At 41.9% G+C, this 13,431-nt stretch overlaps 1 protein-coding gene across 8 annotated transcripts in view; it reads left to right on the plus strand.

The window, feature by feature from the left end:
* Positions 1-13,431, plus strand: part of OSBPL5 (oxysterol binding protein like 5) — a 136,224-nt gene that overhangs the window by 73,855 nt on the left and 48,938 nt on the right. For 6 of the 8 annotated variants that reach the window (XM_041481054.1, XM_041481060.1, XM_041481057.1 and 3 more), the window contains 3 exons: positions 620-776; positions 6,476-6,549; positions 7,599-7,661. In XM_041481054.1, the coding sequence (XP_041336988.1) occupies positions 641-776; positions 6,476-6,549; positions 7,599-7,661 (273 nt within the window). In that variant the 5' untranslated portion in view covers positions 620-640. The remainder of the gene's footprint in view (positions 1-619; positions 777-6,475; positions 6,550-7,598; positions 7,662-13,431) is intronic. The other 2 variants (XM_041481059.1, XM_041481061.1) reach the window with 1 other exon arrangement.

Below are 13,431 nucleotides of genomic sequence, written 5' to 3' on the forward strand. Positions count from 1 at the left end.
GCAGCAATGGGTATCTTACTGCTCAAACTGCAAGGCTGATCTTAATGCCATTTTAAAAAACCAAAATCACATATATGTGCTGTAATAGGAAATAAGGGTGGGAGTGACTGGTGTGATCTCTTGCCCTGCAGCCAGTGCAGCTGGTCTTCCTCCACACAGCTCAGATTAATGTTGATTTGTGTGGAGATGGTGTAACTCTGCAGACACCAATGGAGTTGCATTTATGAGACTCAAAAGCTTTAAAAAAAAAAAAAGAAAAAAAAAAGAACCATTTCAGGCACTGTGTACTGAATGTTAGGCACTGAATGGAACTAGTGAGTAGCTGTTATCCTGATAGATCCTTGTAGGCAGGAAGTTGTTATACTGCCTGGATTCACTGAGGAGCAGTGTCCTGCTTCCCTACAGTTTACAAATACTGCGAGTCAGCAAATCAGTAATTGTAGCTTCAAACTAACATAGTTTTTTTTTTTTTATTCCCTGCATGGCCTTCTGGCACTCTATAAAAAGATCTGGCACACTGCATAGGATTAGGTGGCTTTGAAGCAGCAGAGCCATCTAGGTGTGAAAACTTTGATTTCCTGTGTCTTGAAATTAACTGTAATCAATCTTTCTGTTTCAGAAAACCCCCACAGCTCATGCCATGAAGGAGGAGAACTTTCTTCGTCGCAGGTTCTCCCTCTGTCCGGCCTCGTCCACCCCTCAGAAGGTCGATCCTCGCAAGCTGACGCGCAACCTGTTCTTCGGGGCCGACAACGACATCTACCCTCTCAGCCCAGGTGCGTTTCTGGGGTGTCAGTGCAGAAAGCAGCATGCCTCAGGTGCTTGACTGCAGGTAGATATCTCAGCATGCTGCCAGAGAAACAAGAATGTGAAAGAGAAAGTGAGAGAAGGTGCTGCAACACAGCAGTACGGGATCCCAGACAGTGCTGCTTCCATGATGCTGCTGGTTTTCATTGCCATGCCATTAAGTGGGAATGGAGGGCATGAGAATTGGGGTTTGGAACTGACTGAATGCTGCATGGCCTTACATTTTAAAAATTACTATAATGTTTTCAGGCACATCCACTTTAAGTCACTTGATGTGTTTCACCCTAAGCGTTGCACTTGTTTAAAATTTACTGTCCCCATTTGCAGATGTTTAATGGCAGGTTTCCCTGTTCAGATTTAGAGCCCAGGATAAATATCACAAGAGCAAAATTTCTGTGGTTAATGTTCTGTAAATATCTACAAGCACTACAAGTACCAGGAATCTTGACATGTTGCAATGAATGGCAAACTAGCTTTAAGCATTCTCTTTACATTTTTTTTTTTTTAGCTTTGAATTTCCTAGCACCTTTCTTGAAGGAAAAAGAGCTCATTGTATTGTTTCAGAATTTGTTGCTCACAGTTTACTGTTGCTCACAGTAAACATTGAAGTCTTCCCTTGATTGCAGTCTGCAGACAATGCTTCTGTTCCAGTCTGTAAACAAGTGCTTCAGGGGGCAGTCACAAGTTTGTAGAGCTGTCATCTGCAGCTGCCATGTCAGTTGTAAATAATCTCAGAGCACCTGTGAGGTCTCAAAACACTGATATCTGGAGAAAGAACACAGCATCTGTCAAAAGGTTTCAGTGCTCACATAGATGTAGCACCCAACAGACTCTCTGGGCTTTGCAGGTGTAGCCCAGAATCAGGTCTGGGTTTCCTGAGCTAATTGTCTTTAAGTGCAAAGGTTTCAAGGGCCTCTGATTTTGCAGGTATTTTGTTTGTGTCTGCTGTAAGGCAGTGGGGAGCCTATTTTCAGCAGTGCTGACTAATCCTGGCTGTCACTGAGGCAGCTGGAAGCTTCAACAACCTTTCAGTAATCAAATTGAAAACAATTTAAAATGGGACACCTAAAATCTCATACATTTCAAACCGGGAGGGACTTCTGAACAGCTGACTGCCCATAAGTACAGTCTGTACAAACGTGTGGCAAATAAATAGCTTGCTTCTGCTATCCTTGGGAGCTGAAGGCCTGATTTTCCAGCTTGTTTTTACTTCTCCTTGTTTGAGGTGATGGAGAGCCATATCTTTAGAGTTTTCCCAGTTCTTTCTTCAGTCCTTACCAGCATTTTCAATACTAAAAAAGTTACTGACTCCCTCACAGTTATATTTCAGTGCTGTAATATTTTAGAAACCAGGGAAAGTTGAGAGTTTCAATGTGGAGGAGGTGGCTGGAAGAATTTTTCTCTTCCTCAGCTTCCCTCATCACCTTGTTGCTCCTTGATCCCTGCTGGCAGGGCTCAGCAGAACAAGTGCCTTGAGCCACGATGGATCTTCTGTTCTGCTGCACAGTTCTCCCAGGAAACCCAGCGCTGGTGCCAGTGAGGACTGTAGCCCTCAGTATTGCAAAGGAAGAGATAGGCTAAAGGATTTGTAAAGGAGAGAATATCCCTTTTAAACAGACAGAATTTACTGCTTCAGTCAGGGGATTTCTTGCAGGGAGTCTGGGGTTTTGTCTATCCTTACTCCTCTTTTATTTCCTCCTCCTTACTCCTCTTTCATTTGTTTTCTCTCCCCGTGGAGCTGCCTTGTCTCTTTGTTTTCCTCATATTTCCTGCAAGAAGGGCCTGTTATTCTTCATGTTCAGCTGCCATTTCCTATGGCAGGCTCTGCTTTCACTCCTTTGCTGCTGCCTCTGCCTTGCTTTCCTCTGAGCCTTGTGTGTGTTTCCCTACCTTCTCCTGTGCCTCTGAACAATGCTGCTGTCACCACAGATAAACCACAGCTCTGTGTCCATAAGTTGCATCCCATATTTCTCCGTTCTCTATTTTTCTCTGTTGTTTTACATAAGCTTTCAGTTCTTGAGGCTTTTCCAGTGGTCTGTGTTTTGCTGTCTGAGCCCAGCAAGTTCCCCTTACGTGAGCACTGGGCTGGTTGTGTTGAGTGGGTGCAGTGGGCAGCAAAGCCCAGTGATTTTCTGTCTGGAATTCAGTGCGTTATGATGTGCTGGAGCTGTAGCTCTTACTGCACCATCACCTAGGATTCACCCTCCAACAATGAAGATGTGCAAGTAAATATTTCAGAGAGAAGGGAGTGACAGACTTTACACCCCAGGAGAGCTGCACTGTGGAGATGCAGTTCAGCAAGAGAATTAATTTTTTTTAAAGGAAACATATGGAAAATGCAGAGGGCACTATCTGAAATAGCACTTTGGACTTCTTGATTTTTGCTTGCATGCAAAAGTGCTAATGATTCTTGTAACTGAGAGAAAATTGAGTAAGATATTTCTTTTTATAGGGAGCTCACAAATCAGAGGGACATGAATTCTTGTTCCTTGTTCATGTCTGTCTTTCACTTAGCCATGAGGAGAGAGAATCTTTCTCTATTTTCTATTTCAGAGGACAGGAAATTTATTGGTATAAGAATTTTTACAGAATCTCTCTTTTTGATTAGGCTGCAAGATTGCACAGAGTCTTTAAATAAAAATTTAGATTGGCTTATCTGAATCCTAAGAGATGTACTTTCATGAATATGGGAATTCTCCTGTGAGAGATACACAGAACTACATTTCAGGTGTTCACATTGGTCTGATATTTACAGCAGAAATGGGTTTTATTCACAATAGTTTTGTCACACATCAGAGCTTGTATTTCCTCTTGTAGTTTATCAGTCATGCTTGCTGTATCATTCTTTATAAAGGGGAAAGGCAAATGCACCTGTGGCAAAATCCTGCTAGGATTGATGCCTAGCAGAAAACCAAGGAAAAGGAATGGTTACTGTTCTGAAAAGGAACTAAATATTTAGTTCCCCTGTGCATGATAATAATGGATAAAAAGAAAGTATCAGCAATTCTACTCTCTAGCCACAAGACTGAAGGGTTGGCAGTTTTTTTCACAATGTGATGAAGGCTGTTTCCATAAGCACTACTGATTCTCTTCCCAAAATGTTTTTTGTTATTTGGTGCAGAATTTTTGGGCTACTTTGTGGAGGACCCTTCTTTGTGTGCCCTGGTGGCAACCAGCACTTTAAATTGCAAGGTTCATCACTCTTTCTATTGTGGGCATTATGTTTTCTTGATCAGGGAGATAAGTGTTTCACGTTCTATAGCCAGTTCATGTTTAGCTCCTCTTATGTTTTTCTGTGGTTTCCTATTTATTTTCTCAAGGTGGCTGTGTCTGTTGTGCTCTGGGTGAGACTCTCACTTTTGAGCTTTCTGTGCACTTAACTGTATGCATGGGTTTTTGAGAAACTTCTGTATTGTTCCTGTGAAGTTTGCTTTTCAAACAAGGGCTGGCCTACTTCTTCTGCATGGCTGCAGCAGGGTTCCTTGAGACAGACAGGAAAGATCAGGGATTCAGAGGGATTCTCTCTGAGAAACAGCCTTTCCCTCACAATTTCCAGGAGACTTAATGCATTTGTCATAAGAAACTAGTAGGTGTTGCTTCATGAACATATGTAATTGAGCCTTGTAAATGATACAGTAAGAATGGGCAGTTGCATGTTCCTTTTTTTTTCCCATAATGCTCTCTGAGCAGGATTGTCCAGAACCTCAAGAACAGGGGAAAATTTCATTGTTCAGGTGCCAATCCTTTTAACTGCATTACTGAGAGAAGGCAGAAATGTCTCACATCCAGGCTTTTTTACAGCTACAAGCCTGGAGTTAAGCTTTCTTTAAGAAATGAAGAATGGATATGAATTCTGTTGTGCTAATAGACAACATTCCCTTGGAGCAGGCAGCAGCTGACTCCCATTAACTTTACTTGAACTTTTAGACCATATGTTACTTTCCCATAGATGTGCAGAAAAAACTCTTCATGGAGAAAAAAGTGTAACAGCTACATGGTTTTATGAGGTTTTTTCCATCCTTCTCTGTCTCTTTTAGGGAGAATGGGGGTTATAGAGATGAAAATGCCATAAGAGAAAAAAAAGTATGGAGATCCTGGTTCTAATCCATGCACAGCAGCGCTTATGGCCATCCCACTTATCATGGTAGCACAAAGTCACTGTCAAATCTCTGGCCACAGGTGACTTTTTAAAATTTTTTTTTTAATTTTCTCCTGCCCACAAACATCAGGATTCTGAGTGCTTTATTTAGGGCTCAGGGTTTCCAGAGGTGGAGTGACAGCTAAGAAAGTAGGTTGAGATATGGGTCCTGTGTTGTGGCACCACTTTCCTGTGTGTCTGGATGGCTCCTTCCTCCACTCCACGCCCCGACATGAACAGCACAAATGCTGTCCCTCTTCTCTCAGGCCTCCTGTGTCAGCATGGGCTCCTGTGGCTGACTTCCCTAACAGTGCTTGGCTTCTTAAAGGGCTGCTCTGATAATTCCAGGAGAAATTATGGTTCTGACACATCTATGACAGTTTCTGCTGACTTCGGGAGAATCGGGGTTTTCCCTTGCCAGTTTTGGGTTTGATGGTATTTCCAAGGCTGGCCCACCCAGTGTTAGAAACATTTTCAACAGTTCCCATGTTTGCAGTGTGCCACAAATGGACTGTGTTTCACTGTCTTGGTAGTTCTTTACTGCATCCTGTATTCTGAAGCTCCGATTGCCAGTGATTCTAAGAAAATGACATTGTAATTGGTTAACAATGACTGTCTTGGCACTAAAAATCTAGTCTCATCAGATTCTATTTTTTGGCTTTTTTTTTTTGTTTTAATAAAAGCTCTATGTTTTCTTTTACTCTAAGGCCATGATTATATTTGGCCAAAAGAACAGTATTTATCATTACATTTTATTGCTTGGACTGGAACTACACACACTCATGCCAGTATATAATGTATGCAAGTTTAAGATGTTTGAGTAGTGACTACATATTTCTACAGTGATTGGAAAATGTCATAGTACTAATATACTGCTCATAAATTTAAAATATTTCTTATTTTAACAAATAACTTGGTCAGAAGACATTGATCTTTTGCAAGTCTGTTAGTTTTTTTATAATTTTGTTTTACTAATTATGCCTAGATACTCTTCTGTCTTCTGTGATCATTTTGTGATCATGGTTATTATTTGTCCAACTAAGCATGCTATCAAGTGCATCAGTGTATAGTTGCCAGATACTGACCAAGGAGGATTGAATAGCTGCTTATTAACTGAATTGCATTTATTATTTGCACTGAACAAGGCATGGGGTATGTAAGGAAAGAACAGACTGTGGTAATGTAATTAAAGACTGCATCATAATGCGGACACAGAAGGGAGCTGATTAAGGATGCATAAGCAACCTTATTTCTGGTTTTTTTCCAGCTTTCAAATGCTGGACTTTGCAACCATCATGCTGGTTTTCCATGGTGTTTTGAGACCTTACTTTTGTGCAGTTTTTTTATCCAAGCATGAGGATCGAGGCTATTTCAAATTTGACACCATCCCTCTCTGGGATCATGGTGTGCTTGCTCTTGCTCATGATAACTTCCTTTGTGTGCTGATAGCAGTAACCCTTCTCAGGCCATGATGAGCCATGGTTTTGCACAGAATTTTGCTGGTTTTGAATCACATTTTTTTTGTTGCAGGAAAAGATGTGGAAGGAAACAGCCCATCGTCACTGAAGGATGAAACACCACAGACTCCAAACTCCATTAGCAAGGTACTTGGGGATAGGGAACCATTCCCAGTCTTGCTTTCATTTCTTCTCAGGATGTTATTAATCATTCTTACCCTTCTTTTTTAAAAGTCATTGAGAAAGCCTCTCCCTCTGTTTCTGCAGGAACTGTGTGTGCATATTTTGAGGGAAAGAAAATTAGTGTTTTTGCATGGTTGGGGTGACAAGGAAGCCTGCACTTTCCTCTGGCTTGATTTCACCTCCCACAGAAGAACCTGGTTTATTTGGGCCTCATTTGGCAGTGTAATTAGATATGAACAATTATGGTTGGAAGGTTGATTTTGTCAGCAGACATGTCTCCTGCTGTTCCTGATCAGCAAGGCAATCATAAATCTTAATTGTTTTGCAAAAGAAAACTGTAATATTTAGTGTAGTGCACAGCATCTGGAACAGTGAGTGGAGAGCCTGGGAGAGAGGACTGGGAATTGGTGTAACAGGAGAGGAAGACAAACTAATCAACATTTCCTGAACATAACTTTTCCATCCAGCCTGGTAGGGAGAGGTAAAACTGAATCTAAAGTCCCTGGATCTCACTGCTCAAAACCTGCCTCTAGATCAAGAGTTACAGAGTGCCAGGGTTTGATTTCCTGTAGAGATGGAATCAACCTTATAACGAGATCTGGCTTTGAGATTCATGTACAGCTTTTTTGGCTGCAGCTCCCTAACATGTTTCTGGAGGGTAACTAGAAATAGAAGCGAGGCCAGTTAATAAATTTTTAACTAAATTTATTTTAAACTGTGAAGCTGTAAAATGCAAGTGGCACCAGCTGAAATGAAAATATAGCATGAAAGAAACAGCTGCATACAAGTGATTTCTTGTGAGACATGAAAATAATCTGTGCATCTTCCAGTACATTTTTCTGTGCTTGCCTGGAGCTTGCAGGTTGTTGTGCTGGGATGCCCTGGCAGAAGTCAGCCCAGGGAGATGATGATGAGAAGAGCTTTGGGAGTATGCAACAAGGACTTGTGTACATGTCCTCTGCTATTGCTGGAGCCTGGCAAGCTGCAAACCAATCTTGGTTTTGCTTTTTCAGGCAGGTTCCTCAAGGAAAATCAGCCTCCCACTTATCCTGGCAGTGGAGAAACCCAAGGACCAGGTAACTGCATCCAGGGCTGTGTGTTAAAGCTAGATGTTCTGCACGCCTTACATGGAGTGGTGTTGAATTTCCAATGGCTTAGGAATGCAAAGAAGGACTTAGTCTGGACAGGACAGCTCAGAGCACTGAAATGCTGTCCAAAAGGGAGTTTGATTTCCGAGATGCAGGATGAACATAGGAATAGGAATGTATTTATGAGAGGTTTCTGGGTGAGAGAATGGCTCAGCTGTGTTTCCCCAGCCTCCAGGCCTTCCTTGACATTCAGTCTCCTGCAGGTATGATTTTGAAAGGAGAAGCACCCATGGCAGATTTGGGTGCCTACCTAGATTTCACTTCGAGATTAAATTCACTTCACTATTCTTAACCTTGCTGTGTTGTGCAGTACCTTGCTCTTTTCCAGCCATGTTCCTTGCCTTCTGTCATGCTTTGCAATGACAGTAGGGAGTCCTTATTGTGAAATGTTTTGTTGCTTAAAAATTCAGGCAAACTGGTGGTCATACTGGTTAATAAATAATTTTTCACATCTAATGCCATAAAATAAAGCCTTACTGACAGCTTTCACAACTGTGAGTAGTGATCTGTCATACTATTTGAGTTTAAAAATAAAGTGATTCCACCTACTTGAGCCAAAGGGAGAAGTGTGCCCTAATGGGGTCATATTTAGATTCCTGATAGCAGAGGGGAGGAATAATTGCTAGAGACTGGACTGTAGAGTGTGCTAGTTTAATTAATGGATTAAAAAGTAAATGTTATAGGTTACAGATCCATGCCATGGATATTTGCCCTTCTTTTGGTACAGTGGATATGAAAAACTTTGTTGGAAATCAGTGTTATTTCAACAGCACTATTTTGAGGTACCACAGCATATTAACTACTTTCACTCAGTAGTAAGAAGGAAAGGAAAGCCAGTCAAGTGATTCTTTCCCTGGACTGGGGCTTGGGGAACCTCAACTCTGCCTTGGATTCCCTGCATTGCCAAGGCATATTAATTGTGTTTCTGTTTCATGTCTTCATTGGCGAGGTGGAAACAGTTCTGCATTTCGTTCACCCAGGCCATATCCACACTTCATGATTGAGAAGGCTGCAGGTTGCCCAAGTTAGCAGAGAGAATGTGGCATAAAAACGCTATAAATGTCTGTGAACTTGTGAGCTGTGAAGACTTATCTGCAGCCACACTGCCCTGTGCTCATGGGTGGGCTGCTCTCGCTGAGGTGTGAACACATCCCAGTTGTCCTGTCTGTACAGACAGTCAAATATTTGATACTGGAACATTTGCTTTCAATGTGTTTGTGTGGTTCTTGGCACTATATATATGTATTTGTAATTTCAGCTGTGGCTTCCTGACCCACATTTTATTGGAACATATATAAGGCACAGTTGAGCTACATTTTACATTGGTAACTTTCTGCAGCGTGTTGTCTCCTATTTAATTTTTAAAGTGGGGTCTCTTTCATCTCCTTTTTCAAAGGGGAAAAAAAATGTTAGCTTGCTTATTTCAGATTGTTTCTCCTATTAGTTTCTCTCTGTTTTAGAGTCCTTTATCTTTGTTTTCTGGGATGAGGGCTTGTAGGTGGGATGTGAAAGTATCACCAAACTGTCTCTAAGCCTCAAGCTTGTCTCTGCCACCAGGCAGTATAGTTAGCACACACCTGATAGTGACAGTAGGTGCCTTTGTTTTGGTTTGTGCCTCATTTGATGCTGTTAGAGTCCTCTGACACAGCTTTGATTGCAGTATGCAGTGCTGCATGTTCTCTTGCTTTCTTTCCTGTGCTTACCTACTAATTATACTGGCTAAAGGGCAGCTGGAGTCTCTTGATATGCATGCAGGGCCACAGAGAATTGAGGTATATTTTAAAGGATAGTCAGAAAAATCCTGAAGCTGGAGCTCAGTGGTACTTCACTGTTTCCAGTCCCTTGCTAATGCTTCAGTGAAGTCTATGAAATTGTAGGAGTGGGGCTGTTACATGCACAGTTATGTGATGTACTGGAAGGCAAAGCATTGTGAATGAGTTTTTCTACATGCCCAAATTGTTCAGGTCTTTATTGTGTGATTTGTAATCTGAATTACAAATATAACTGACTGCTAGGAACTTATTTTAGCTGCACAGTGGTGCACACACTCATCACTTGAGATCTAAGCTGCAGTTCCCATACTCTCTTAAGCTCACCCTGCTTGATCTATGAATCATGCTCCTGACCTCTGAGGTAATTCCAGTCATGGTTACACTCAGGACTAACATAGAATATCATTCACAAATGTGGCAGTTTACAAGGGTGCCTTTTCCTCTGTTCTCCCTTAGCCAGCAAACCAAGGAATTGTTTGGCAGACAGACCCAGATATTGCAGGAATCACCTTGGAGAGAGTCAGGAGTGAAACATCCCCTGTGTGTTAAGCTCAGCTTAATGGGAGATTCTGGCCCTTCCAGGTGGTGGCTATGCTCAACTGAACCCTTGCTGTCTTTTCTTTACCATACTTCATGGCCTCCGTGTTGTGGATGGCATTATTTTGGAGCCTGTTGTGTCTAGGAGCACTTCCACTCAGTTCCTGTGCCCTGGCTCAGCACACGTGGCTTCCTCAGTTCCAAGGGCAGCACTTTAGGGTAGTCACAGTTGTCCACAGAGGGCTTTGCAGCTGATTTCAACTGAGCAGAGACATATCCTGGAGTATCCTGGGAGAATCAGGTTGAGGAGGACGTGGGATTTTGCATGTGAAGTGGAAAACATGGAGCAGCTCTAACTTCTGTAGGTACATACAAGCCCTGAAAACACCCAGGTGCCTCACAGAGGTGAATGTGGACAGTAGTAACTCAAAGCTGATAACTTTGGGTAAGCCACAGCAGTGCAATCACGTCAGCATAGGTCACTTGTGATTGTAATTCTTTAGTCTAGTGTTTCTGATAAGGAAGGTGAGGGCAGATGGAGGTGCTGAAATTGAAATTATTTATTTAAAAATTAGCAAAACTGCAGGTCCCATTGTTTTTCATTGCTCACTTTGTTTAATCTCAGCTAGGGACAAAAGCTGTGCCTATAGCTGGAGGGGAAATCAAAACTGCTTGAGCTTTCTGCTGGCACTAAGTGTAGGACAGTCATGTGAAACAGCACCTTTCTCAGCGTCCAACTTCCCATCTCGCCTCAAATGTTCTCTTTAGATGTTCTGACCTTGCAGAATGAACTTCCCATGCAAGGCACACTTCAGTGATCAAATGGAAATCCTGTGAGGTCTGTGAGTTTTTCTTTATTTACCATAAATTGATTCAATGGAGTCAAGGATTCCACTGAACACTGGTATAACTAGATATTTGAAGTTGCTTGGATGGCTGAATTTTACCAGTTATTTTCCCCAGATGCTGCTGTCATGTCAGCTGTTTATTTGTACAGGCTTTTCAGTTTGTGCTAATTATTGTGCTTTTTCAGAGTTGTAAACAGTCACTGTATCTTTGTAACATTGTTGAAATAAGAGAGATCATTATGTTGGGTTTTTTCCCAACTGGAAAGTTTCAGTTGAAGATTATTCAGCTTGCTATAAAGCAGTATATCAGTTGAAGGTTAGTCCTTCCTACTGCAAAGGTTGTTTGTCAGTAAGATTAGTTTCACTGACTCTACTGTGCTTTGGATGAGCTGTTCATTCACAACAAAAGTAAAAAAGTTTTCAAAAAGAGATGCTTGTAATATAATGAAACCAAAATTGCTTGCATTTGGTTGAGATATCTGTGAATATTCACGTGAGTAACAAGGAGTTTCTCAGTTGTAATGTGAAACCCAGTTTTTTCCATAGTTTATACTACTTAAACAACTTTTCTTTCATTTATTTTGTTTCTGTGTGATCATGATTTGTAGCAATTATATGTGGAAAAGATACTGGAGAAACTACATCTGACCAAGGACATGTCACTGATTTTGTGAAGCATAACTTATGACCCCAGCTCCTTTTGTTCTACCTTCAAATTCCCATCTGATCTTTTCTTTCTCTCTCTTGGATGCAAAGAAGACAAAAGGGTGACTTGTAAGCTGTCACTGCTGTTACCATGCAGAGCACAGCTTGAGAATGACTTTATTTAAAATCTTTCTGATTTGGAATAATTCTAGCTGTTGTGCAGCAAGGATTGCTTGAGCTAAGTAACAGGATATTCCTCTTGCTGTTGTCCTGGGCACGGCATGCTGATGGGCTGGCATCCCTCACACCAGAGTTGATCACAGGCTGATTTTCTATGAAATGATTTGATTCCTCTTGGAAATGAAGTCACCAAAAGACATTGGATCAGAATAGCACTATTGTGAGGACTCTGCATGCTCTCTTAAAAAGCCTGGCAGAAGTGTTAGGGTATTGTGATGACTGCTGACAATCAGCAGTGAATCTCCAGAGCTCCAGGACTGAGATGAAAGGGAACAGAAACTTAACTGGGATAAAAAGTATATTTTTGAGTACAGAACAGCCCATTGTCAGTGGCAAGGTCATCACTCAGTCCTGAAAAGGACAGGTTTGATTAGAGAACTGAAAAAGAACAATTCCTTCTCCCTGTGAGTGCTGCAGAATGCTCTGGTGAAAGTTTTTGGCAGATTAACAGACTTCCCTCTTTATGGGAACCAGTATGTGGAAAGCCTCCTTACTGCTTTCTTATTGGAATACTCCAGTGTGTTTTTTCTTTCTCTAGAAAGCACACAAATCCCTTACTCTCCCACTGTACAAAGTCTCATCTGTGGCCAATATTGTTCACATGTTGCTGCAAAGGGGCCAGATTCTGATACCCTGCACAAGCATTATCCCAGTGTCCTTGGAAAACTTGCTGTGATGACAAACGGCTTCTCTTAGTTTTCTGCCAGGCTGAGAAAGGCAGGGCAGTAGAAAGACTGCCTTTAAATGCTCTTGATGTGTCTTAGCAATGTGAGACCCTGCTGTGTCTTGGGAAGCTTTAGAGCTGATGGCTCTAATTTACTGAATGCCACAAGGTACAATCAAAACCATTAGGACAGATTAATATAAAAATAGGAAATCATATTTAATCCTAGAGGAACTATCATTGCTATCAGCAGCATGGAAACCTATGGTATGCTGTCCTGGGGAGTTAGATCCCACCTGTCCTGTGAGAAAGCCGGGACTTTAAATGCAGAAACTGTGTTTTTTTGCTCTGTAGAGCTGGAGATCACCAGTTTCCTTGTCAGCAAGCTGCTGTTTAGGATCAGTGATGGTACATCCTCATATGCATAACAAGAGGCAAAGTTGGGAGGGAGAAGCAATCAGTCTGCCTCCTTAAAAACTAACTGGGGAGCTGTCAAAAGTCCCAGGTCAGGCACATCTGAAAGCTTCTCCAGGCTCCTAGTTAAAACCATGGCTTAGTTATAGTAACATTTTTTCCTCTCTTCGAGGAGCATTTTTCAACCATCTTGGGGAGCTGTGGTATTGGTCACACAGCTGGTAGGTACATCACAGCTTTTGGGACATAAAAGCACAGAAACTTATTTTCCCATGCCTAGAAATTTTTATATGGGCAGTGAGTATGCCGCTGCTTCTTTCTCATCCACTCTCAAGCCTTTCTTGGTGACCACCATCCTTGTATCCCTGATTCCCCTTACAGGCCAGATTCAGCATGTCCAAGTGTAGCCCAAACCTGGGGGAGGGAGTGCCTGAAGGAAGCAGCCCAGTGGTTCAGGAGCCACCAGAGCATCTTCCAAAGCTCTTCATCTAGCTGCTTTAACCAAGTGAAGGACCAGTTTGAAATTATTTCAGACAAGTTCCACTGTATTTATTGAGCTCCTGAAGGCTGTGGTGGTG

This window comes from Pyrgilauda ruficollis, unplaced genomic scaffold (genome assembly GCF_017590135.1).
Source record: "Pyrgilauda ruficollis isolate IOZ18807 unplaced genomic scaffold, ASM1759013v1 scaffold55, whole genome shotgun sequence".
Classification (NCBI taxonomy): Eukaryota; Metazoa; Chordata; class Aves; order Passeriformes; family Passeridae; genus Pyrgilauda; species Pyrgilauda ruficollis.